This window comes from Oryctolagus cuniculus, chromosome 12 (assembly GCF_964237555.1).
Source record: "Oryctolagus cuniculus chromosome 12, mOryCun1.1, whole genome shotgun sequence".
Taxonomy (NCBI): domain Eukaryota; kingdom Metazoa; phylum Chordata; class Mammalia; order Lagomorpha; family Leporidae; genus Oryctolagus; species Oryctolagus cuniculus.
Window position 1 is genome coordinate 52164405 of NC_091443.1, and position 26619 is coordinate 52191023.

The following is a 26619-nucleotide window of genomic DNA, read 5'->3' on the forward strand; positions in this document are numbered from 1 at the left end:
TGGCAGTCTGCTCTAAGACTGAACCGTCCTGAACTGTTGCCCCAAGACCCACAGTGGTCTCTAGTTCTTTGAAATCTATAGCAACTTAAGAGTAGCAGCATCCACATTATTTCTTTTTTCTTTTTTTTTTTTGACAGGCAGAGTGGACAGTGGGAGAGAGAGACAGAGAGAAAGGTCTTCCTTTGCCATTGGTTCATCCTCCAATGGCCGCCGCAGCCAGCACGCTGTGGCCGGTGCACCCCGCTGATCTGATGGCAGGAGCCAGGTGCTTCTCCTGGTCTCCCATGGGGTGCAGGGCCCAAGCACTTGGGCCATCCTCCACTGCACTCCCTGGCCACAGCAGAGAGCTGGCCTGGAAGAGGGGCAACCGGGACAGAATCCGACGCCCCGACCAGGAGTAGAACCCAGTGTGCCGGCGCTGCAGGCGGAGGATTAGCCTACTGAGCTGCGGCACCGGCCAGCATCCACATTATTTCATTCCAATCTCCTGCATCACTATTAGCAGAGTTTTCCTGGATTAAGACATGTGGTGAAACCTGGAGTGAATCAGAACATTTGGCTTCAGCCCTCACTCCTGTGTGTAAGGAAAGGCTGTAGGGAAGGAGACAGAACATAAACTCAGAGCCAGACCAGGTTTATTCAGAGAAAAAGCCTGGGAGGGGCTCACTCCTCGTGAATACGCAGCCGAGAGCGCACCCTCCCACACAGCCTAGTGGCTTATATAGTGTAAGGTAGGTGGGAAGGCTTGTTAGGGTGGTGTCTGGACTAAGGCTGAGCTGCTGAGATAGTGGGGAAACCTTGGGCTAGGGACTGGGTGTGATTTGGAAGGGTTTGGGCTGGGTCCGTATCTAGGGTTTGGACTGAGGCTGAGCTGATGGGATAGTGGGGAGAGAGCTTGGGAGTGCTGTGGCTTGGATGGGGCAAGCTTTGAGTGAACTCTTAGGATATTGGGGATTGTGGTGCCAGCACACTGGGTTCTAGTCCCAGTTGGGGCGCCGGATTCTGTCCTGGTTGCCCCTCTTCCAGGCCAGCTCTCTGCTGTGGCCCGGGAGTGCAGTGGAGGATGGCCCAAGTGCTTGGGCCCTGCACCCCATGGGAGACCAGGATAAGTACCTGGCTCCTGCCATTGGATCAACGCGGTGCGCAGCCCGCAGCGCACTGGCCGTGGCGGCCATTGGAGGGTGAACAAATGGCAAAGGAAGACCTTTCTCTCTGTCTCTCTCTCTCTCACTGTCCACTCTGCCTGTCAAAAAATTAAAAAAAAAAAAAAAAAGGATAGTGTGGAGAGGCTGCTCAGGCTGATGGCTGGATTCTAATTTTTTTTTTTAAAGGTTTCTGGCCATAGTGAAATTAGGCATGAGAGCTGGATCAGAAGAGCAGCTGGGACATGAGCCAGCGCTCATATGGGATGCTGGCACCGCTGGCAGATGCTTAGCCTACTAGGCCACAGTGCCAGCCTCTCCCTGATTTTTTTTTTTTTTTTTTTTGACAGGCAGAGTGGACAGTGAGAGAGAGAGACAGAGAGAAAGGTCTTCCTTTGCCGTTGGTTCACCCTCCAATGGCCGCTGCGGCCGGCGTGCTGCGGCCAGCGCACCGCGCTGATCCGATGGCAGGAGCCAGGTACTTATCCTGGTCTCCCATGGGGTGCAGGGCCCAAGCACTTGGGCCATCCTCCACTGCACTCCCTGGCCACAGCAGAGAGCTGGCCTGGAAGAGGGGCAACTGGGACAGAATCCAGCGCCCCGATTGGGACTAGAACCCAGTGTGCCGGCGCCACAAGGCAGAGGATTAGCCTAGTGAGCCACAGCGCCAGCCATCCCTGATGGTTTTAAAGGACCACTGCTGCCCAGGAAGTGGGCAACCAACCTGGTCTTGAAGATGAGAGAATTGTGCTAGGTCATCTAGGTTTTCCTTGAGCAAACAAGATATGTCTTCAATTGTGTTTGCCTTGCCTGCTGAGATTGTTAGTCTGACCACTCCTTTCCCAACTCCTGCCAGGACACCTACTGCAATTAACAAGAGGGTAAATCCAAAATCCTTCATCACATATCTGGTCAGGGGGACAGGGCATAAAGTCTGGTCTAGAGCATAGGACAAAGGGGAAGATAAGAATACGAGTATAGTGGGCCGGCAATGTGGCTCACTGGTTAATCCTCCACCTGCGGCGCTGGCATCCCATATGGGTGCTGGGTTCTAGTCCCGGTTGCTCCTCTTCCAGTCCAGCTCTCTGCTGCGGCCCGGGAGGGCAGTGGAGGATGGCCCAAGTGCTTGGACCCGTGCACCCACGTGGGAAATGGGGGAGCACCTGGCTCCTAGCTTCGGATCAAAGCTCCGGCCGTTGCGGCCCTTTGGGGAGTGAACCAACAGAAGGAAGACTTTTCTCTCTGTCTCTCTCACTGTCTGTAACTCTATCTGTCAAAAAAAAAAAAAATATATATATACAAGTATACATGTCCCTGTCCAATTAGTAGGAAGAAAGATATATGCTTGGTTGCTGCAGAGAATGAATGCTCCTGTTTCTGGTCCCATCCATGCTACTAAATAGAAGTAGGTAGGTTCTGTGCTTATTGATGTTTGGTACATTCTGTGGGTATCTACCTTCCAGTCCAATTCTGCCAGCCTCAACCTGTGGCTGAGAGTGGAGCTACTTTGGGTTGGGAGAGTGACGGTCTGGTTACAAGCTTTTTTTTTTTTTTTTTTTTTTTTTTTCTTTTAAGATTTTATTTATTTTATTTGAGAGGTAGAGTTGCAGACAGTGTGAGAGGGAGAGACAGAGAGAAAGGTCTTCCTTCCATTGATTCACTCCCCAAGTGGCTGCAACAGCTGGAGCTGTGCAGATCTGAAGCTAGGAGCCAGGCGCTTCTTCCTGGTCTCCACGTGGGTGCAGGGGCCAAGTACTTGGGCCATCTTCTACTGCTTTCCCAGGCCATAGCAGAGAGCTGGATTGCAAGAGGAGCATCTAGGACTAGAACTGGTGCCCATATGGGATGCTGGTGCTGCAGGCAGAGGATTAACCTATGGCACCATGGCGCCAGCCCCTGGTTACAGGCTTTGTGGGGGAAATGAACCCACTTTCTGGAGAGAGGGGAAGGAAAGAGCTTTACCCAGTCTTAAGTGGACCTGTGTGGAGGGTTTGGTTAGAGCCTGTTTTAAGAATCTGTTCATCTGTTCTTTTCCTGAAGGAGTGGGGGAGTGATGGGGAATGTGAAAATGCCATGAGATATGAAGAGAGGCTAATACTAGCTGGGTAATTTGGGAGGTAAATTCTTGTCTGTCATCTGATTGAATGGAAGCAGAAAGTAGAAATCTGGGGACAGTATCCTTTAGCGGTATAGTAGAGCAGGGAAGCTCTTTCATTAGTGGTGGGGAAGGCCTCCACCCAACCAGAGAAGGTGTCCACCATCACCAGAAGGTAACGTATCCACTTAACTGGTGGCATATGGGTGAAGTCACTCTGCTAGTCCTTTTCTGGATGCGACCCGTGGGCCTGGTGAGTAGGGAATAGGGGTGGTCTAATGTTAGAATTGGGGTTATTTGTTTGGCATATGCTACATGTCTGAGATATGTTGTGCAGTTTCTTGTATGGCAGGAGTTAGGTATATATGTGATTTTAGAAAATGAAGAACAGAGTTTAGGTTTGAGTAATATAGATTTTTTTAAAAAAATTATTTATTTTATTTGAAAGTCAGAGTTACACAGAGAGAGATGGAGAGGCAGAGAGAGAGAGAGAGAGGTCTTCCATACGCTGGTTCACTCCCCAAATGGCCTCAACAGCCAGAGCTGGGTCAATCTGAAGCCAGGAGCCAGGAGCATCTTGCGGGTCTCCCATGCAGGTGGGCCATCTTCCTCTGCTTTCCCAGGCCATAGCAGAGAGCTTGATCAGAAGTGGAGCAGCCAGGACTTGGACTGATGCCTATATGGGATGCCAGCACTACCGGCAGCAGCTTTGCTTGCTACGCCACAGTGCTGGCCCCAGAGTGGAGGTTTTTTAGAAAGGTATCTTGGAGGGAAAAGGGGAGTATTAGCTTATTATCTAGAAACCACCGAGTCTTCCTTAGAGGTCCTTTGTTGTTGGAATTGAGAGGTTTCTAAGTCTGAGTAGACAGGAGCTAGGTTAAAGAGAAAAGATGAGGTCAGCCGGCGCTGTGGCTCAATAGGTTAGTCCTCTGCTTGCAGCGCCAGCACACCGGGCAGGATGCCGGATTCTGTCCCGGTTGCCTCTCTTCCAGGCCAGCTCTCTGCTGAGGCCCAGGAGTGCAGTGGAGGATGGCCCAAGTCCTTGGGCCCTGCACCCAAATGGGAGACCAGGAGAAGCACCTGGCTCCTGCCTTCGGATCAGCGTGGTGCGCAGGCTGCAGCGGCCATTGGAGGGTGAACCAACGGTAAAGGAAGACCTTTCTCCCTATCTCTCTCACTGTCCACTCTGCCTGTCAAAAAAAAAAGAGAGACTTTTTTTTTTTTTTTAATGTTTATTTGAAAGGCAGAGATCTAGAGGGAGACAGACTGACACTGTGTCAACCAGTTTGAGTTCTGGCTGTACCACTTCTGCTCCAGCTCCCTAATGTGCCTGGGAAAGCAGCAGAAGATGGGCCAAGTCCTTGGGCCCCTGCTACCCCTGCTACCTGGAAGAAACTCCTGGCTTCGGCCTGGCCCAGCCTCAGCCATTGAGGCCATTTGGAGAGTGAACCAGTGGATGGAGGATACCTCTCTCCGTCATTTCAAATGAATAAATAAATCCTTAAAAAAAAAATAGAGGGAGAGATAGATATCCTCCATCCTCTGGTTCACTCCCCAAATGGTCTCAGAGACCGGAGCTGAGCCAGGCCAAAGCCAGGAGTCAGGCGCTTCTTCTCGGTCTCCCATGTGGGTGCAGGGGCCCAAGGACTTGGGCCATCTTCTGCTGCTTTCCCAGGTGCGTTAGCAGGGAGCTGAATGGGAAGTGGAACAGCAGGGACTCTAACCAGCACCCCTGTGGGATGTCAGCTCTGCAGATGGAGGCTTAGGCTTCTATGCCACACTGCCAGCCCATAAATAAATCTTAAAAAAAAAATTGGAATCCAGATGTGAAAATATATCCCATGAGTCCCAGGAAAGAAGGAGGTCTTGATTAGTGCATGGAAAGGGAAGGGGATATGTTGCCTGTTTTGGGGCCAGAAGAATTACGTGAGTGGGGTCACAAGAAGTCCCCAAAAGGTAACAGAGGTAGAGATTAGTTGGACTTTCTTCTGATACCCTATTGCCTTTCTCAGCTAGATAATTAAAAAGACTACTGGTATGTTCGAGACGGGTCTCTCGGGCAGGGCCACAGAGTAAAAGATCATCAAAGTATTGAAGAAGGGTGCTGGATGAAAGGTTAACAGAGGGTAGTTCGGCCTGCAGGGCCTGCCCACAGAAGTATGAGCTGTCTTCAAAATGTTAGGGTGGGACTGGTGCTGTGGCGTAGTGGGTAAAGCCACTGCCTGCAGTGCTGGCATCCCATATAGGCGCCTGTTCGAGTCCTGGCTGCTCCGCTTCCGATCAAGCTCTCTGCCTGGGAAAACAGTAGAAGATGGGCCAAGTCCTTGGATTCCTGCACCCACGTGGGAGACCCAGAAAAAGCTCCAGGCTCCTGGCTTCAGATCAGCTTGCTCCGGCCATTGTGGCCAGTTGGGGAGTGAACCAGTGAATGGAAGACCTCTCTCTCTGCCTCTCCTTGTCTCTCTGTCACTCTGACTTTAAAATAAATAAATAAATCTTAAAAAAAAGAAAATGTTAGGGTAACACAGTCCAGGTGAGTTGTTGAATAAGGCAAGAATCAGGGCCAGACCAGGTAAAGGCAGAGTGTCTAGGCAGTGTCAAGATTGAGAGGAATCACGAAGAAAGTATCCTTTAAGTCCAAGATGGTAAAGAGGGAAGTTGTAGGGGATGTTTGGGAGAGAAGAGTGTAGGGGTTACACACAACTAAGTATGTGAGTTGGAGAGAAGCATTAATGTGTTAGAGGTTCTGTACTAGATTATAGAAGCCATTGGGTTTTTTGACAGGAAGTGTGGGTGTGTTATAGAGGGCATGAATTGGGATGAATATGTGAGCCTGAAGGAGGTGGTCTGTGATAGGTTCTAGACCTCTGTGGTCTTCTGGACTTAAAGGATATTGGGGAACAACTAAATAGCTTTTGTGGGATCCTTTAGGGAGATATGAACAGGAGTATGGTGGGTGGTGATTACAGGATGTGATGTGTCCCACACTGTAGACTGACTAAGGTGAGGGGTGGAAGGTCACTGATATGAAGGGTAAGTGTATAAGTTTTATTCCCAAAGGGAATGGGGCTGGTTGCCTCCAGTGGTGGAGAAGGTCTCGGCCTAAAAGGGGGGTGGGGCAGTTGTGCAGATCTAGGAAAGAGTGTAGAGGAGTAATATCTCCAAAGAAGCAGTAGAAAGGAGGAGTCCTATTAGACTTCCCAATGAGGCCTTTCATGCCAACAGCAGAGACAGAGGCAGGAAGGAGAGGGTCATAATATTCAGTTAAAACAGGTAAACTAGCCCCAGTGTCCACCAGAAAGGAAATTCGCTTGCGAGACACACTGTCCCTATTACTCCTTGATCCATGGGCTCATCTGTGATGGGCCGTGGAACCTGGGCTCCTTCATTCCGTCAAGTTTAGCAAAGATGAGATGTCCTGTGTCGGGGGTGGCAGGGAAGAAGACCGCCCCAGATAGGGAGGGTGTCCTCTCTGGGGACAGTCCATCTTCCAGTGGCCCCACTGTCCACAGTTGGGGCATGGTCTGGTGAGAGGCCTTGGGTTAGGGTAGTCCTTGGCACAGTGCCCAGTGTTGCCACTTCAGATAGCAAGCCCCCTGAGGGCTGGGACTTGGGTTGCAACTTGGATTTTGGAGGCTGGTGTCTGAATTCCTTCCGAGTCCTTAGTTCCTTGTCTCTATTATAAAGATGCAAAAAGCCACATTTGTGAGGTCTCTCTGAGGGATTTGTGGACCATTATCCAGTTTCTGGTGTCTGTGCAGGATGCCCAGGACTGATTGGGACATAAAAGTGGGTATTTTCAAACAGCTGCCCTTCTGGAGAATTGAGATCTGTGTTGGTGTGTCTTGTCATTGCCTCTGTAAGGCTGGCCAAAAAGACAGCAGGGTTTTCATCAGGGCCCTGGGTGATCTTCTGGATCTTATAGTTAACCTTTTTATGGCTGTTTTTATCAATAGCCACTAACAGGCGGGAGATCATATGATCTCGATGATCTCAGGGCCTATAGCCCTGGGTCTCTGGGTTGGTGAGTCCAGACTGGGTTAGGAGTGTCTCTGGGACAGCTCAAGTAGCCTCTGGGTGTCTGTCTGGGGCCCAGCGGTGCACTGTGTCTGCATGCTGTTGAGCAGCAGGCCAGATAGTTCCGATTCATCTGGAGTTAAGGTACAGGACAAGATGAGACAGAGATCTTGCCAGGTCCAGCTATAGGACTGAATCAGGTGACGAAATTCCTTATGATATTTGGAGGGTTCTCTGAGAATGAGCCTAGATGCTCTTCAATCTGATTTTAAGGTCTTTTAGAAAGAAAGGTACAAGGGCCCTAGCTGGACCTTCCTGGCTGGCCTCCTCCCTCAGTGGGTTGTATAGTTTGGGAGCATGTGTGAAGAGGGGAAAAGACAGGAGGAGAAGAGAAGGGAGAATCGGATGAGGAATCAGGCGGATTGGCCTGGGAGAAATCACCAGGTGGTGGCTGGAGGGGGCCCTGGGCAGGTACCGGGGAAGGTCATCCCTGGTCAGGATCACAGAGGGGCTGAGGGAGGGCTGGTGGAGGGTTTAAGGACATTGGTAAAGAGGGCAAAGAGGATTGTATAGAGAGTGAGAGGGGGCAGAGACGGAGGGGCCACGAATGAGTGTGAAGAGAAGGTTCTGTTCCTGGGGTCCTGAGGAGGGGAGAAGACGGGGAGAAGCTCCAGGGCTTTTTCCTGCTTGAGGAGGACCTGGGCTGAGGAAAGTTGGGCTCGGAGGAGAAAAAAAGCCTGGGTATGTGGAACCTCCGACCATTTCTCTGTGTAAAGTTACTAAGATCACGGAGAATTTGGAGGGCAAAAGTGCTGAATTCTGGACACTCACAATAATTTTCCAGTGTAGGTTCAGGCCAGGCTTTAATACAAAGGAAAATTAGTCCTTTTGACTTTATTTCCCTCCTTAGGCCCAATGCACCCAGGTTTTTAAACAGACGGGCCGAGAGGAGGAGTCAGGTGGAATGCTAGAAATGTCAGAGTGCCTGGATCAGGTAGAATGGGACCGGAGGGTCACTTGCTTAGAGTGTGCTCTTGAGGAGCCCGCAACCAGAATCTTCTCCTGGCGAAGAGTTAAGAGTGGTCCTAACTTTTTTTTTTTAAGAATTATTTATTTATTTGAAAGTCAGAGTTACACCGAGAGGGAAGGAGAGAGAGAAAGAGAGAGAGAGAGAGAGAAAGGTCTTCCATCCGCTGGTTCACTCCCCAGTTGGCTGCAACGGCTGGAGCTGCGCCGATCCGAAGCCAGGAGCCAGGAGCTTCTTCTGGGTCTCCCATGCACAGCTGAGCACTGGGAAAGGAAGCTATATCGTGGGAACTTGAGCGGGCCATTGAAGATTTTCTTGAGGGAGGGGCTAAAATGTGACTCCATTATTATGATTCCTTTATACATTACTATAATATAGCCCTTGTGACAATCCTGTGAGGTAGGTACAGGCTGAGCATCCCTAATCTGAAAATCCAAAATGCTCCCAAATCTAAATTTCTTTTTAGCACCAACATGCCAAAAGTGCAAAATTGTACACCTTACTCCATGTAATTGTTCACAGAATATAGGAACACTAAAAATATTGTATGAAGCTCCCTTTGGGATCTGTGTTTAAAATGTATGTAAAATATAAACTTCAAGGTATTTTATTATGTATATGTAAGTATTCCAAAACCTGAGAAACACATCTGTCTCAAGTATTTTGGATAGGGATACTCAGCTTGGACTTGTTAAGTGATAAACCCAAATCTGTGACTCCTCTCCCTTTTTTAATTTTTATTTATTTTTTTCAAGGGGAAGAGGGGGATCTCATCCATTGATTCACCCACCAAGTGCTGCAACTGGAATCAAACCCAGGCACTTGGATCTGGGCTACAGGCATCTTAAAGGTTAGGTCAAGTGCCTGTCCCCTCCCTGTTATCACTTGCTAGTGAGGCTTTGCTTGAGGAAAGCCATTTCATCTGAATTTTAAAAAGTTTCATATATCACATTTGTGAAAACATTGAAAGGGTTATAATGTGAGTGAAAGTGCTTTACGTTGAGGTTTCTATGAAAGTGCCCATTACTGCGTGCTAGGCTAGACACTTAAACACATGCTGACTGGGGAACCTGAGGGAGTGGTGTAATGGCCTATCTGGAAGTTTATCATTTCCTTCTGGGGAGTTTTTCCACAGGAGGTGGCTCTGAGTTGTGCTTTGAAAGAAGGGAAGGGTGGATCCTGGTTTAAGAAGCAAAAGCAACTATTTTGATAACAATAAGAATAGTATAGGTGAGGGCTGACTGAGAAGAGGGGATGGGAACAAAAGAAACTTGGCTAGAAGCCACAGCTTGACCCACAAAAGTAAACAAGGGACATAAAACAGGGAATACCATTGCCATTTTGTGTTCACATATAATTTTTCTTATCAAAACGCTGGTTTCAGGATTTTCATAATAAACCTTAAAGTCAACAAGACAGTGCAGGAAGCAATTACTGAAGATTGCTTGTAGTTTTCAGAGTCCAGGAAACTAAAACAAAATGTGGCTGTGCTTCTATTGTTTTATATTTAGTGGCAGGATATAGAGTAAGTGACACCTTTCCCAAACTTGGATCCCTGAGGCTTTGGTCCTGACATAGACAGCAGGCAGCAGTAGAACCTCATAGTTTATAGTTAGAAAATCAGGAAGTAGATGCCAAAGAAGAACCTGGGCTTCAGCATTCAGGACTGACATGAGAGATGACAAGCTAGCACTAACACTTACGCTACATAAAGGATTTGGACCAGCAACACTCCTGTCCCCCAGTAGCTCACACATGAACAGAGCATCATCGGCTCACAAAATAGAAAAGGACACATGCATTTAAGTGGACAATAATGAGGATGATGTGAATGTACACACAGAAGTGGACACGCGTGAGTGGTTCATAGCTGTGCGAGCCAAGGAGTAGCGCCGAAGGAGTTTGCGGGCAGGACGGGAAGTTGGATTGGAACTGGGAAATCTGGGAGGGGAAGAGTCTTTGGAAGGAAGACAAGTTCAGCCTTTGACGTGGTTAGTGTGATGTGGCGGGGGGACAATCCATGGGCTGTAAATAGCAGGAAATACGGGTTAGGACTTTGTGAGAAAGGGGGGCGGGGAGAGAAAGCAAACAGTGCTGACAGCTAACATCATCAGCATTCTCAGGGACCTCCTGGAACACTCTTGTGGGGAAGGGGTCTGGCACCTGGACAGCGCTCCTCGATGACTTCATCAGCCTATAAACCACAGGAAAGCGGCTTCATCATCCCGAACTGGATGCCTTTTAACCTCTGGACTTCATCTGGCAAAGACTGGCGTTAGGAGTGATGTGACGCCTCATGATCTAAGCTTCGTGTCCTTCCTCTCCTGGACGCCTTTGCCTTTCAGGGGCATTGTGCCCTGTACTTGGCTTTAACATTTGTTAGCCATTTATGTTCTTGTCTGACAGGTTTATTCACACATCTTTCTCTCCTGTAGGTCTGGATGCAGTTGCTTTTGTCTGAGTACGCTGCTCTGGGAAAGTAGGTGCCTTTTCGTGCATGCTGCCGTTGGAGAAGGACCATGAGTGAAGCGAGCTCTGGAAGCTCCTTCCACCTTGATTGTCTCTATTTTGCATGTCTAAGGCTGAAGAGGAGCTGGTGCCATGGCATAGCAGGTTAAACCACTGCCTGCGATGTCCCGTTCCCGCTGTTACACTTCCGATCCAGCTCCCTGCTAATGTGCCTGGGAAAACAGCAGAAGATGGCTCAAGAGCTTGGGCTCCTACCACTCACATGGGAGACCTGGATGAAGCTTTTGGCTTTTGGCTTTGGCTTGGCCCAGCTCCTGGCTTTGTGGCCATTTGGGGAGTGAGCTGGCAGATGGAAGACTGATCTCTCTTTCTCTCTAACTCTGCATTTCATAGAAATAAATCTTAAAAAAAAAAAAAAAAAGAGTTCAAGGTTGAACAAATTGTGGAGACAAGCAAGAATTTTTGGGAATTCTTTTTTTTTTTTAGATTTATTTATTTATTTGAAAGGCAGAATTACAGAGAGAGAGAAGAGAGGTCTTCCATCTGTTGGTTCACTCACCAAATGGTTGCAATGGCTGGAGCTAGGCTGATCCGAAGCCAAGAGCCAGAGCTTTTTCTGGGTCTCCCACATGGGTGCAGGGACCCAAGGACCTGGGCCATCTTTCACTGTTTTCCTAGGTCATAGCAGAAAGCTGGATTGGAAGTGGAACAGCCGGGACTTGAACTGGTGCCGATATGAGATGCTGGCAGTACAAGTGGTGGCTTTACCCACTATGCCACAGTGCTGGCCCCGGGAATTCTTTTTTAAAAAAAGATTTCTTTTTTTTTTTTTTTTTTGAAAGGGAGAATGAGTGCAACAGCTGGGACTGGGCTGGGCCAGGCCAAAGCCAGGAGCCTCATCCAGGTCTCCCACATAAGTGCAGGGGCCCAGGCACTTGGACCGTCTTCCACTGCTTTCCCAGGCACATAAGCAGAGAGTTGGGTTTGAAGTGGAGCAGCCAGGACTTGCACTGCTGTCCGTACAGGTAGGTAGGGGCTTAACCTACTCCGCCACAATGCCGGTCTCCAGAATTCTTTATTTTCCTCTTTAGAACAGTTCAGAGGTCACATCACTGTCATTCCATGCAAGAAATGTGAGAACTGAAGGCTAGAAACCAGTCAGTCACCCTCACAACACACTGCTGTGTATTATACTCCCTTGTCACTTACACAAGGCATTTTAACCATTCCTCTACTTTTCCTAAAGCTGTCAAGTCCTTGCTAACCCTGTAGTGGCTAAATTCTGTATTACATGACCCAGCTTCAAGACGGGTGAATTATGACCTCTGGCTCCACTCTTCCTTCCTGTCTCATAGCTGGGAAGTCTTTTAAGACTGGTCCTGAAGGCAGATGGCTCCTTGTGGATCTCTGCACTATTGGTTTAGGAAATGCCAAAGCTAAAGGCAGGCATTGGGTGAAGTGGTTAATAAGACACCGCTGGGGCCACATCTGCTGTCAGAGTGCTTGGATTTGAGTCCTGTCTTCACTTCTTTTGTTTATTTGTTTGTTTGTTTAAAGACTTATTTTATTTATTTGAGTTACAGAGAGAAGTAGACACAGAGAGGTCTTCCAAACACTGGTTCACTCCCCAAATGGCTCTAACAGCTGAAGCTGAGCCAATCCGAAGCCAGGAGTTTCTTCCTGGTCTCCCATGCAGGTGCAGGGGCCCAAGGACTTGGGCCATTTTCTACTGCTTTCCCAGGTCATAGCAGAGAGCTTGATCGGAAGTGGAGCAGCGGGGACTGGAACTGGCACTCATATGGGATGCCAGCACTGCAGGCTGGGGTTTTAACCCTGTGCCACGGTGCTAGCCCCCATCTTCATTTCTGATTCCAGCTTTCTGTTGGTGTGCGCCCTGGGAAGCAATGGTGATCGTTCAAGTACTTGGGGTCCCTGCCACCTGTGTAGGAGATGTGGATTGAGTTCTGCACTTCTGGCTTTGGCCTGACCCAGCCCCAACTGATGTGGACATTTGAAGAGTGAGCCAGAGAATGAAAGATAGGTCTTTCTCTCTCTCTCAAAAAAAAAAAAAAAAAAAAATCTGAATGGCAAAGCCAGCCTATTCAGGAGGTATACAAAAGGTAACAATTATTTACGAGCCATTTTTTAGCTTTACTACGTGGTGAAGCATTGCCAGATCCCTTCTTGACCTAGCCCACGAGCTCCCTCTTTCTCAGGGTCCACGCTCCCGCGGTAATCTGCAGATGAAAGGCGCTCCGGAGGAGATTCCAGCCTCCCTGGCACCGACGCCCGGGATATTCTTGGTTGAGTGCTGCCTCCTGGCGGCGGCGCTACTGCCCAGACACCTTTCCGACCTGTGGAGACCACTTTTAATTTGGGATCGCTAAGCTGATGCAATCGCTCCCCCAAGGGGGCGGGAGTCGCGAACCCAGGGGAAGAGACCCCTCCCCCGGCTCCAAGCAGGCGCCGCCTCCTCTCCCCTGTCCCCTTGGGGCTTTCCAGAACTGGGTCCTTTCGAACTCTCAGCCGAGTGACTCCGGGCTGGACGCAGAGGTCACCAGGGTTTGGGGCTCCCTTTGCCCAGACCCCGTCGGGCCGCCAGCTGGAGCTGGATTGGGTGGGTGGAGTGCGCGTTCCTGGGGCGGAGGACTCGTCTCTAAGGCTATCCACGGTCATTTTCATTTCCACGGGCAGTGCAGCTGTGGCGGAGCCAGGAGAGGGCTGGGGTTGCGGGGCCCCTCGGTTCGCGGACCTTTGTTCCCATCGCCTACACCTACCGCAGCCCCTTCTTCCAGTGGGGGTGGCGGCTGCTTGACCAGGCGGAGGCTCTGGAGGGGGAAGTCTGGCGTGGTGGGGTCGTGGTCCCCCCAAAGCGGATCCCTGGTCGGTCCCGTGGTCATACCTGGACTTTTGGGGAGGGTCAGCTCTTCAGAGGGACTCTTGAGTGCAGACGGTGGCTGGGTCGGGACTTGGGAAAGCGAGACCCTAGAGCCGCAGATACTGGACCGACAGGGGATCCGGGAATGCGGGGTAGGGGCAGAGTGGGACAAAGGGACAAAGGTGAGCCGGCGAGCGGGGGCGGAGGGGGGAGGGGAAGGGGCGAGGGATCACTTTCGGGGAGTGCGGGGGCGGGGTCCGGCGGAGTTCGCGCCAGTGGCCTGGCGGTCCTGGCTGCCTGGGCGCACCTGCTTCGTCCTGAATCTGAGCGCGCGCCTCCTCCTACCTTCCCTTTCGTGGCCGTAGCGCATCGGTCTCGGCACTTCCACTGGGGTCTCCCACATCTGGATGTGGGGTAGAGCAGCCAGGAGGCTCCTGAAGCCGGGAAAGGGCGCTAGATGAGAACCTTTTCGTTTTGCTTTCTTTCTTCCATCTACAGAACAAAAAGTCAATCCCAAACCATCGAAGGCCTCTTACTAAGCCTGAAAACCTAACTCTGCTTGCTTTCCCTTTGTTACTTTCGGAAGAATAAATAACTCTGAAGCACGGGGCGGGGCGGAGGGGGGCTCCTGGAGGTCAAATTCAAGGACTTGCCCAGGAGTCCAGCCAGCTGGAAAGTCAGGCAAGGAGGAAGCCCACCGTCATTATTTCATTGTTCATGCAGCAGACACTAGCTGAGCCCTGTGCTAGGTGATGCAGTGGTGAACGAAGCTCTCCTGAAGCGACCCTCTAGTGAGATGACAACTGACCACACCCATGGTCAAGGTCACTGGGAAGAATGTCCCAAGGCAGGTTTGTGGCCACAGCAGGGAGGTCAGTGTGGCTGGGATGGAGTGAGGGAGACAGTGAGGCCAGCTGGGGAGCAGCCTGGGTCTGCAAGGGCATGAACGTGTCCTTGGAATAATTCGGACATTTGGTGCCAGTGAATCTGGATTTCTCTGTCTCTGGGTGCAGTGTAAGTTGGCGCCTATCCAGTGGCAGAATCCCTGAGTACTCCTTCCCTGGGTTGTTTGGCAGCAGGCAAGTGCGGGTTGCAGCGTGTGGCCTGAGACCAGCAAGCTGACCTTGGCCTCAAGGCAGCAGTCACAGGTGGAATTCTGTGAAGTGCCACTCCCTGAGGACAGAGATTTATGCGATTGTCTACATTCTGAGTGGTTTAATGTGCCTCCCAAGAAGTCTGCTTGGGAAAATTGCATGTGCTTCATTCTCTAATTTTGAATATAAAGGAGCTTGCATAATTTTTAAAATATTTATTTATTTATTTGAAAGTCAGAGAGAGGAGAGGCAGAGAGAGTGAGGTCCTCTATCCACTAGTTCACTCCCCAACTGGCTGTAACAGCTGGAGCTACGCTGAGCAGGAGCCAGGAGCTTCTTCTAGGTCTCCCATGCAGGTGCAGGGGCCCAAGGACTTGGACCATCATCTACTGCTTTCCCAGGTCATAGCAGAGAGCTGGACCGGAAGTGGAGCAGCCAGGACTCAAACTGGAGCCCATATGGGATGCTGGCGCCGCAGGCAGAGGCTTAGCCCACCACGCCACGCTATAGTTTTTTTATTCTGAAAAAAAAAAAAAATCAGTATTCTCCCCACCTCTGATAAGTAAACATTCAATAGATATTTAAATAACACAGGTTTGAAGGGATTTCATTAGCTTGCCCAGGGTACCATGGCCCAATTGTCTCTTTTTAAAAAAAAATTCAGGGGCCCACGACGTCAACGATGCCGTGGCTCACTTGGTTAATCCTCCACCTGCAGCGCTGGCGTCCCATATGTGTGCCGGGATCTAGTCCCGGTTGCTCCTCTTCCAGTCCAGTTCTCTGCTGTGGCCCGGGAGGGCAGTGGAGGATGGCCCAAGTGCTTGGGCCCCTGCACCTGCATGAGAGGCCAGGAGGAGGCACCTGGCTCCTGGCTTTGGATCAGCATAGCTTCGGCCATGGCAACCATCTGGGGGGTGACAACGGAAGGAAGACCTTTTTCTCTGTCTCTCACTGTCTAACTCTGTCAAATTAAAAAAAAAAAATTCAGAGAGATTGACAACTCCCTTTTGTTGGTTCAGTCCCCCAAATGCCCACAATGGCTGGGACTGGGCCAGGCCAAAACTGGGAGCTGGGAGCTCTTTCCAGGTCTCCCCGCAGGAGTAGCAGAGACCCATCTACTTGAGCCCTCATTTGCTGCCTCCGAGGGTGTGCATTAACAGGAAGCTGGAGTCTGGAGGGGAGCTCCAACCCAGACTTCTGGGACCCAGTGTCCCAAGTGGTGTCTTACATATTGCACCAAACGCCCACCTTTCCACTGGTCTCTCAATCTGGCGACACACATGTCAACGTCAGCTGAACAACTTGGAGAGCTGAACACTGGGCGGCCTTACCTGATGCTTGGCTGGACCCCCACAGGTAACCTTCCTTGGTTTACCTTAGGGGCAGAAATGGCACCAAAAGCTGCCCTAACTGAGCTGCTGCATGCCCTCTGCAGAACTAAGGATGGCGCGGGAGTGAGAGAGGGAGGAGGGGAATTGTCAGGGGCCTGGGGTGGGGGCGCCATCCACCACAGGCAAAGCTCAAACGCACCATCAGTGCTGGGCTACTGGGAAGAGCAGAGGCTGGGGAGGGAATAGGAGGAGGAGCTGAGACGCGGAGAGGAGAAAGTGCCTGGAGGCCAGCAGGCGTGGAGGTCCTCTGGATCTGAACGGGCAGTCGCAGCTCCAGCCCGTCCCCTGGCCCCTCCCCACTGCCGGCCAGAGTCGCACATGTGTTTTCCTGTTTTCCAATTCGGTCCCCGTCACCCTCTGCCTTTTCTGCTCCTCAGAGCCAACCAGCCGCTGCACGAGGCATAACCCCTGGTTCCCCTAACCAGCACCAGCCCCCACCCCCCAGCGTGCTGTAGCCCCTCCTCCCCGCACCTGCCCAAAGGTCACGGGACAGGTAAGAGGTGGGAGGGGGCGAGAGGGGACGTGCAGGAGGACAATAGAGCGAGCCCTGAAAAAATCGGCCAAAGGGAGACCCAAGAGCTGCCTGTTTCCTGGTCACTGACCCAGCCCAATCTAGGCAGGAGCTTCTGCCCAGACTGTCGCTAATGGAAGCCCTGGCCACAGGAGTAAACAGTTTCCTTCTTGTTTCACTTTTTTTTTTTTTTTTTTTTTGAGGGACTCTCTTAGCCACAGTGGAATACAGAAAAACAAATGGAGAACTGTAGAGGGAGGGGCCGAGCGGCTAGCCTGAAGTGATGGGGGAATGGAGCCATCCCAAAGTGTGTGTGTGTGTGTGTGTGTGTGTGCGCGCGCGTTTTCTGTTTCTGTTGTTAAGGGAGGCAGCGCATACCAGGTGGAGCCAGGAAGGCAGGACGAGGGGTCTGGTGGGGCGTGGGGGAGGGAATGGAGAGCCAAGACCCTGACCTGCGTGCTGGTTCCTAGACTAACGGGGTCTTTGCTGTTCGTGGGTAGGGGCAGCATGTGGGGCTCCGCTGGCTGCTCAGCACGCTGGGGGCTCCTGCTGCTTGTTTGCTCAAAGCCCTGAATCTAAAACTTTCCCAGGTTGTCCCCTGAGTGTGTGGTCCTATAATCTCCCCAGTTCCTCAGAGAGGAGTGCGCCTTCGGCCGCGGAAGATGACCAGGGGGCGCTGTTCTATCTTGCGGTTTCTCCTGCAAAGTCTGGAGAAAGTCTGCCAGAGCCCCTTTAGGTGAACCTACGGGCGCTGGTCCTGGGCTGCCCGACTGGCCGGAGGCATTGCGCGGACCCCCAGGCGCCCGGGGAAGAACGTGAGCTGCCGCAGGAGTGCCTCTGGCCCACGTGCTAGGCAGGGCTTGAGACAAGAGGAGGGCTTCTCCACGCTGCGCAGCCTCCCGGGCCGCGTGCGTGGGCCGCTGGAGTGGGCTGGGAGGGAGTCCCCGCTCGCAATTCCTGGCCAGACCACTAGGGCATGCTGTTTGCTGGAGTGTGGGTTTCACCGGGGCTGGTTTCTGTCTCAAGATCCCAGAAGAGGACTTCACTTGTCCGACACCACCGGTCGGGAACGAAGCCCTGCCTGGTCTGCCCCAGCGCTGCCTCCCGGCCCTCTCTTCCTTCTCTCACGTTAGGCTACATGTCCACCGTTGGTGCCGGTGAATTGGTCTTAAAAGGACTGGCGTGATGATGTGTTTCTCTGTGCCTGTGTCTGCTTCACAAGTGGGTACCCTTAGCACAGCCCCGCGATCTAGAGGACTAGTAATTACCTCTCCTCCCCTCCCCCCAAGGATGAGAAAGGGGAGGAGCGGCCGGGAAGGAAGTGAACCAGCCTCAGCCTAGGCTACTGGCTGGAGGACGGCACAGCCTTTCTGTTTCATCTAATCACATCTTCCCCCAGGTGATTCATGAGGGAGCCGCCTGCAGCGCCTTCCTGTGTGAAAGGCAGGCCTGGAGACTAGGGCAGGTCGGAGGAGTGGGTGACTGGGGGGGGGGGGGGGATAGGAGCTCTGGGTTTGGAGTGGGGTCCCCCCACCCTGTGGGTGACTGAGTGCCTGCCCCAGTGAGATAATGTGCTCGAGTGCTTAGCGGCTGTGGTCTGGTGAGTGCTGGAGGAAGCCAGCTATTACTATTACAGGAGAGTTTTGGGGGGTGCTGGGAGGAAAGGAAAGCAATTTCAGGTATTTGTGAAGCTGTGTTGGCGGAAGCAGGATCTTTGGATAGGGCTAGCACCGGGTGACCCCCTCCTGGTCCAAACAAAATGTGCAAGGGGCTAGCCGGGGAGGGGGTGTGGAGCAGAGATAAGTCTCCCTGGGGTTTTTAGATCCCTGCTGCTCTCCGGTTGTAGAATAAGGTTGTAGAATAACCGAAGAGGAAGCGGGTAAGGAGGGGGCAGGCTGGTGGATTTCAGGACAGATACATTCGCAAAAGAGACTGAGAACAGAGGGTTTCAAGTAGACTACGGAGATAGAATAAACTCTGATTTCCAACAAGTGCTTTGCTTCCTCTGCTGGTTCTGGGCCTGTCTGTCCAGAATAGCTCAGTGAAGTCGTATTTCCCCATGTTTTTAAAAAATTGAAGGAAGGTTGTATTGGGGGAAGGTGTTTATAGAAGTTCCCCCTACCCCCAGGGACCTTGGTCTGCCTTATTAAGGATGAAAACCCACGTGGGCGGGGTGAGGCTTAAGCTCATTCCTTGACCTCATTCCATTAGAAGTTGCTGGGGTCCCGATGGTCCTGGTTTTGGGGCAGCCTCCCGCCCCGCGTGGGGAAGTGTGCGCAGTTACCCAGTCACGAGGCGCAGGGACAGCGCTTAAACTTCCTCTAATCTCCGCCTGTGAGCAAGGCTTTGTGTCTCAGTGTGCAGCCTTCCTGCCTCTTCATGGTTTGGGGTGGAGAAGTGAGGCGAGGGTGGCGCCCTCGCAGTGCCCCCTCCCTGTCCTCAGCTAACTTGCTTGGGGGACAGCTTTGCTTGGGCGCCCTGCTGACTGTCCTTTCTTCTGCGCTCCCTGTCCCTGAGCAGAGCTGACAAAGGAGATTCCTGTGAGAGCCTTGCCTTCTTATCGCCAGAAAGTGCTGAGCCAAGAGCTCCTGGCTGCCCCTTTTGCAGATGTGAAGGGCCAATGAACCTTGGACCCAGACAGTTGCTTAACACCCCCTCCCCCGTCCTCACCCCTTCCTTCCCCCTCCCTCAACCCCTCCACCCTTCTTGACTTAAATCCCTAGGCGGTTGTCTGGTCTTCCCTTCCACTGCTGGCTGAGGAGGAGGAGCGGTTGGACTGGCCATTCCTGGAGGGCGCGTCTCTACGCCACGGCCCTGGGAACCTGCTCGCGTCCAGGACCAGGGAGTAAGTGTACAGCCCACTGCCCTTGCCTGCCTCCCCTCTGCTGCTCTGCACTTTGCAGTCTCTTCCTCCCTGGGCGCCTCTGGCCCTGCCCTGTCTCCACTCGCCTGAGTAGCCGACCCTGTTTCTCCCCCAGCTGTCCCGCGCTGTGTTTCTTGAGAACCACAGCCTTCGCTTCAGCTGTTTCTCTGCCTGGGCTTTGGCTGTGTCTCTGCCACGGCAGCCCCCAGTGGGGAGCTGGTCGGCAGCTGCCTCAGGTCCTCAGGTCGTCTCTGGGTCGCCCTTCTTTTTTTGGGTGGTATGACTGTGCTGATGTGAAGGCTTTGGTGGCGGGAGACCTGGAGTCCTAGAGACTGGGCAAGGCATCCGGGGAGAGGGAGGACAAGGCAGAGACAATGAGGCTGCTGGGCTTTGCCAGGGCTGCGGACTCCAGCTGGGGGTGGTGTGAGGGATGCTTCCAGGACAGTAACCGGCTTGTGGGGTTCCAGGAGGTGATCTGGGGAACCTTTCAGTTTTCCAGAGCTAGGGTCTTTGGGCGGAGAAAGCACCGTGAGGGGAACCACACAGAGTGGCTGCTCTCAACGTTTGTTTCTGATATTGTATCTAGCACAGGTGATGAGTGAGGCTGAAGTTGGGAGGGAAGTCAGACCTTTTGGGTAAGGCTGAAAACTCCAATTCAAAGCGCTTTGGTTACACCTGGGACCTGCCAAGCCGCCCCATGTGCCTGTCTTGTTTCACTGGAGGTCCCGACAGAACTAGGATTTCGTTTTCTCTTGGCAAATCAGGTAGACGGCACCATCCTGGTGATAAGAGACAGATGCTGTCTTTCTGGGGGAGTGAGTGCCTTACCTTCAGAATTTGGGTTGGGGTCATTTTGATGAGCCAGCTGGAGAGGAGGAGGTTGCTCAGAGATGGGAAGCAGGAGGGAGGTCTCAGAAGTGGTGGGTGGGCCGCCCATACCGGCTCCTGTGCGTGCCAGGGGAGAGGTCTGGCTAATTACCACCAGCCATCCAATCTGTCTCCTCTTTCTTCCTTGGAGGGCCATGCCAAGAAGCTGGTGAAGGCTTTCCTGTCCTCTTGCACCATGGTCGACGGCGTCAAATATGAAGTGGCCTCCCAGCATGAGCCAGATGGCGGCCCTGTGGAAGATGGGGCCAGCCCGGGGTCCGAGCAGGTCAAGCTGAAGAAGGAGATCTCGCTGATTAACGGCGTGAGCCTCATTGTGGGGAACATGATCGGCTCGGGCATCTTTGTCTCCCCCAAGGGTGTGCTCATGTACAGTGCCTCCTTTGGCTTCTCCCTGGTCATCTGGGCTGTCGGGGGCTTCTTCTCTGTGTTCGGGGCCCTTTGCTATGCGGAACTGGGCACCACCATTAAGAAATCTGGAGCCAGCTATGCCTACATCCTGGAAGCCTTCGGGGGACTCCTCGCCTTCATCCGCCTCTGGACCTCCCTGCTCATCATCGAGCCCACCAGCCAGGCCATCATTGCCATCACCTTCGCCAACTACTTGGTGCAGCCCTTCTTCCCCAGCTGCTTTGCCCCCTATGCTGCCAGCCGCCTGCTGGCTGCTGCCTGCATCTGTAAGTGGGGCTGGGCAGGAGGCAGTGGGCGGAGGCTGGGATGCAAGTCTGGTTAGACAGCAAGAAGATGGGAACGGATGCCTCTGCCAAAACCAAGTTTGTGTAGAAATTCAGTTTACTGTAGAGCGTAAACAAAAATGGTAGCAACCTGCGTTTCCTCAACTTCCCATGGTAAGAAGCAGTTTGCATGCTCTTCCTTGAGTCTTTTAATAAAGGTTTTTTTTTTTTTTTTTAAATATTAATTTATTTGAAAGGCAGATTTAGGGCAGAGAGAGAGAGAGAGAGATCTTCCATCTGCTGGTTCATTCCCCAAGTGGCCTTATCAGCCAGCACTGGGCCAGGCTGAAGCCAGGGGCTTCTTTCAGGTCTCCCATGTGGGTGACTGGGGCTCAAACACTTGGGCCATCTTTTGCTGCTTTTCTCAGGCCATTTAGAAGGGAGCTGGTTATGAAGTGGAGTAGCTGGGATTTGAACCTGTAGTCATATGGGATACCAGCATCGCAGGTGGTAGCTTTTTACCCATTCCACCACAATGCTAGCCCCTCCAGATCTACTTTTTTTTTAAAAAAAAGTTTCATGTTATTCCTTCTTAATTTTAAAACTGTAGTTTATTTAACCACCCAGCCCTCTGCTAATGGCCATGTAGGTAGCTCCAGGTTTTCAGCCTTACAGATAATGCTCCAGTGAATATCCTTTTGCACTTGCATGAGTATTTCTGTGGTCTAGATTTTTTTAAAAAGATTTATTTATTTATTTGAAAGGCAGAGTTACAGAAAGGCAGAGAGAGGTCTTCCATCTGCCAGTTCACTCCCCAGATGGCTGCAATGGTCATAGTTTGGCCGATCCGATGCCAGGAGCTTCTTCCAGGTCTCCCAAGCAGGTGCGGGAGCCCAAGGACTTGGGCTGTTCTCTGTTGCTTTTCCAGGCCATAGCAAAGAGCTGGATTGTAAGTGGAGCAGCCATGACTTGAATTGGCGCCCATATGGGATGTGAGCACTGCAGGCGGTGGCTTTACCCCCTACGCCACAGCGCCAGCCCCTAGATTTTTTTTTTTTAAGATTTATTTATTTTTACTTGAAAGTCAGAGTTACACAGAGAGAGAAGGAGAGGCAGAGAGAGAGGTCTCCCATCCGCCTGTTCACTCCCCAGATGGCAGCAATGGCCAGAGCTGCAGTGATCCAAAGCCAGGAGCCAGGAGCTTCTGGATCTCCCACGTGGGCGCAGGGGCCCAAGGACTTGGGCCATCTACTGCTTTCCCAGGCTACAGCAGAGAGCTGGATTGGAAGTGGAGCAGCCGAGACACGAACTGGTGCCCATATGGGATGCTGGCACTGCAGGTGGCGGCTTTACCCACTTCGCCACAGCGCCGACCCTGCACCTAGATTTTGAAGATTTTGTTGGGGGGCCAGTGCTTTGGCATAGCGGGTAAAGCCACCGCCTGCAGTGCTGGCATCCCATATGGGTGCTGGTTTGAGTCCTGGTTGTTCCACTTCCAGTCCAGCTCCCTGCCAATGTGCCTGGGAAAGCAGTGGAGGATGACCAAAGTGCTTGGGCCCCTGCACCCACATGGGAGACCCAGAAGAAGCTTCTGATTCCTGGTTTTGGATCGGCCCAGCTCCGGCTGGTGGATGTGGCCGTTTGGGGAGTGAACCAGTGTTGGAAGACCTCTTTATCTGCCTCTGCCTTACAAATAAATGAATCTTTTAAAAAGAAATAAAGTAGGCTTGCTCTTTAAAAAAAGAATTTATTGGGACCGCTGCTGTGGTGGAGTGAGTAAAGATGCCTTTGATGACTCCATCCCATGTGGGCACTGGTTTGAGTCCCAGCTTTTTTTTTTTTTTTTTTAAGATTTACTTATTATTTATTTGAAAGTCGGAGTTACACACAGAAAGAAGGAAAGACAGAGAGAGATTGAGAGAGAGAGAGAGAGAGAGAGGTCTTCCATCCGCTGGTTTACTCCCCAGTTGGCCGCAATGGCCGGAGCTGAGCTGATCTGAAGCCAGGAGCCAGGAGCTTCTTCCTGGTCTCCCATGCAGGTGCAGGGGCTCAAAGACTTGGGCCATCTTCCACTGTTTTTCCAGGCCATAGCAGAGAGCTGGATCAGAAGTGGAGCAGCCAGGACTTGAACTGGCCCCCATATGGGATGCCAGCACTGCAGGCGGCGGCTTCACCCCCTATGCCACAGCTCCAGCCCCAGGTGTTCCACTTCTGATTCATCTCCCTGCGAATGCACCTAGGAAAGCATTGGAAGATAGCCCAAGTGGTTGGGCCCATGTTCCCATGTGGGAGACCCAGAAGAAGCTCTTGGCTTCTGACAGGCCCAGCTCTGGTTATTGTGGCCATTTGGGGAGTGAACCAGTAGATGGAAGATCGCTCCCTCTCTTTCTCTGTCTCTCCCTCTCTTTCTCTGTCTCTCCCTCTCTTTCTCTGTCTCTCCCTCTCTCTCTGTCTCTGTAACTCTGCCTTTCAAATGGCAGAGTTACAGAGAGAAAGAGATCTTCCATCTTCTGGTCACTCCCCAAATGGCTGCAATGGCTGGGGCCCTGCCAGTCAGAATCTAGGAGCTTCATCTGGGTCTCCCTTGTGGGTTTAGGGGCCCAAGCACTTAGGCCATCCACCACTGCTTTCCCAGGCACATTAGGGAGCTGAATCAGAAGTGGAGCAACTTGGACTCAAACTGGCACCTATAAGGGATGCTGGCATTGCAGGTGGCAGCTTTACCTGCCACACCACAACACCCACCCCAAGGGCTAGATTCTTGAAAGCATCATTTTAGTCTACCTTGGCTTTCTCTCCATCTCATCAGTAAAATATTATCTAAATCTGTACCTTCAGCAGAGTCGCAAGGTGGGGTTGGGGGCTGGTGCTGTGATATAGTAGGCTAAGCCTCTATCTATGGCGCTAGCATCCCACAGGGGGACCAGTTCCTGTCCTGGTTGCTCCACTCCCCATCCAGCCTTCTGCTATGGTCTGGGAAAGCAATAGAGGATGGGCCAAGTGCTTGGGCCCCTGCACGCGTGTGGGAGCCCAGAAGCAGCTCTTGGCTTTGGATTGGCTCAGCTCCAGCCATTTGGGGAGCGAACCAGCAGATGGAAGACCTTTCTCCCTGTCTCTCCCTCTTTTTGTTTGTCGCTCTACCTCTCAGATAAATAAATAAAATCTTAGAAACAAGTGAACAGACTCACATTAGAGGTGCTGAGAGGAGGGTCTACAGCCTCACCTCCCTGGTGCCTCTGTTCTAGAGAAGTGCCCTTCTAGCCTGGGAGAGCCTGGGACCCTTGGAGATGCCCCCACCCCCAGCTGTGAAGCAGCTCAGGCACTTTGTCAGTTGAAGGGGCGGAGCAGCAGCAGTGGGGGCGGGGCGGATGCAGGAATTTCCCAACAGGTGCAGTGGATCACTGGGTCACTTCTCTCCAATCAGCCTTGTGTCCTTTCCCCTTTCGGTTTCTCTATTGCCGCATTTACTCTTCAGCTTCCTCTCCCGCCTCCCTGGTTTGCTGTTGTGTAGAGAACTGGCTGTCCTCTGTGAGGTCCTCCGGGGTCGCCTGGGTCCATGAGTGGGGCTCCAACTCCTCTCTGTGGATGGGATGTTTGCGGTGCACGGAGACGGTCGGAGACGGCTAGCAGGCTCTGCCTTGTGTTGCAATGGGGGTTTCCCTGAGGACTTACATGTGATCTGTAGTTTCTCTTGCAGCATTTGCAGATGATCTGAAAGGCTAATTTTAGGATCTGTTGGCCTGGGGGCCCCTCAAATGGAGGTGGGGACTTCTCCATCTTGTGTAGAAAAGGCTTAGTTCCTCCTCTAGCATTTCCAAGATGGTGGCAACACTTTAAGCACTGGGATTCTATTATTTTAACCATCTTTGTTGAAATCTTTAGACCCAGTGACGTGTTTGCTTGTCTGCGTAATTTGACATTTCTTTTGGTGATTCAAGGTCACTGTGACAGTCTCGATTCTTCTGTGACAATGAGGCCTTCCTGGGCCCCTGAGACAGGTGCTTCCTTGGGCTCTCAGGCTGGGGGCCTGACTCTCCTCCTTTCTGCTCTCCTCTGGTTTCTGTCTGTGTCATCTGACAGCTGTTGCTCCTTGGTTCTGGCATGGTGCCCACCTCCACCAGTCACCCCTTTTCAACTTGCTGCTTCTAATTTGGGAGTAGAGACATAATCAAACCCTTGAACAGCCACGTACACAAACACACACATGTCCAGCCTTGTCAGAATATATGCAAAGTGGCCATGATTATGGCTGAGTCTGTAGCGCTCCCCAGAAAGTGGGGGCAAGTAGTTTTTTTTTTTTCCTTAAAAAGATTTTGTTTATATGAAAGAGTTACAGAGAGAGGTAGAGCCAGAGAGAGAGGGAGGTCTTCCATCTGCTGGTTCACTCCCCAAATGGCCACAACAGCCAGAGCTGAGCTGATCCGAAGCCAGGAGCTTCTTCTGGGTCTCCCACGTGGGTGCAGAGGCCTAAGGACTTGGGCCATCTTCTACTGCTTTCCTAGGCCATAGCAGAGAGCTGGATTGGAAGGGGAGCAGCTGGATCTCAAACCGGTGCCCATATGGGATGCTGGCACTGCAGGTGGTGGCTTTACCTGCTATGCCACAGTGCTGCGCCCCCCCCCACCCTTTATTTTAAATATTTTATTTATTTATTTGAGAGGCAGAGTTATAGAGAGGGGAGGAGACAGAAAGGTCTTCCATCTGCTGGTTCACGCCCCAAATGGCCACAACTGCCGGAGCTGGACTGATCCGAAGGCAGTAGCCAGGAGCTTCTTCCAGGTCTTCCATGTAGGTGCAGGGGCCCAAGCACTTGGACCATCCTCTGCTGCTTTTCCAGTCCTTAAGCAGGGAGCTGAACTGGAAGAGGAGCAGCTGGAACAGAAACTGATGCCCACATGGGTTGCTGGCCCTGCAGGCAAAGGCTTAGCCTACTATGCCACAGTGCCAGCCCTGAGCATGTAGTTTTGTGCATGGATCTATGGTGTCTGTTTGAGAGGATTCCCGATGAGGTAAAAGTGCTTCTGTCCTGTGTTTGAGGCTTGGCTTAATAGCTGTGTGACCCTATGCAGGGGGCAGTAGCAGACAGTGACTGTGTAGTTTTTTTTTTAAAGATTGATTTATTTATTTGAAAGGCAGAGTTACAGAGAGAGAAAAGGGGAGGTAGAGAGATCTTCAAAGCCAGGAGCTTCCTCTGGGTCTCCCACATAGGTGACAGGGGCCCAAGGACTTGGGTGGTCTTGTTGCTTTCTCAGTCACATTACCAGGAAGCTGGATTGGAAGTGGAGCAGCTGGGACTCAAACCTGTGCCCATATGGGATGTTGGTGCTGCAGGTGGCAGCTTAATCTGCTACACCACAGCGCCGGCCCCTGACTATGTACTTCTAAACCAGGGCGAGAATGAAAACCACAAATCATGAGTAAGATGTGGATGATTATTATGTTTAAACTACAAACTTTCTTGGTTGGCTGCTTATGGGCCTTTTTATCCTCTTCCTGCTGCCAAGCTTCTTGCGAGTGGTGATGGTTGGATACCTGTGATATTCCTGCAGAGATAGGATCTGGAATTTGTCCTA

The 26619-nt window shown here is 51.8% G+C and overlaps 1 protein-coding gene across 7 annotated transcripts in view; it reads left to right on the forward strand.

The window, feature by feature from the left end:
• Positions 1-115: 115 nt before the first annotated feature.
• The window catches only part of SLC7A7 (solute carrier family 7 member 7), a 56029-nt gene continuing 29525 nt past the window's right edge, over positions 116-26619 (forward strand). Inside the window, exons 1-3 of one of the 7 annotated variants that reach the window (XM_051822635.2) lie at positions 116-731; positions 19348-19469; positions 20506-21049. In XM_051822635.2, coding sequence (XP_051678595.2) covers positions 20551-21049 — 499 coding nt within the window. In that variant the 5' untranslated portion in view covers positions 116-731; positions 19348-19469; positions 20506-20550. Of the gene's footprint in view, positions 732-11639; positions 11776-16448; positions 16607-17701; positions 17846-17950; positions 18024-18075; positions 18225-19002; positions 19165-19347; positions 19470-20505; positions 21050-26619 lie in introns of those variants that run through there. The other 6 variants (XM_051822633.2, XM_008269346.4, XM_070053895.1 and 3 more) reach the window with 6 other exon arrangements.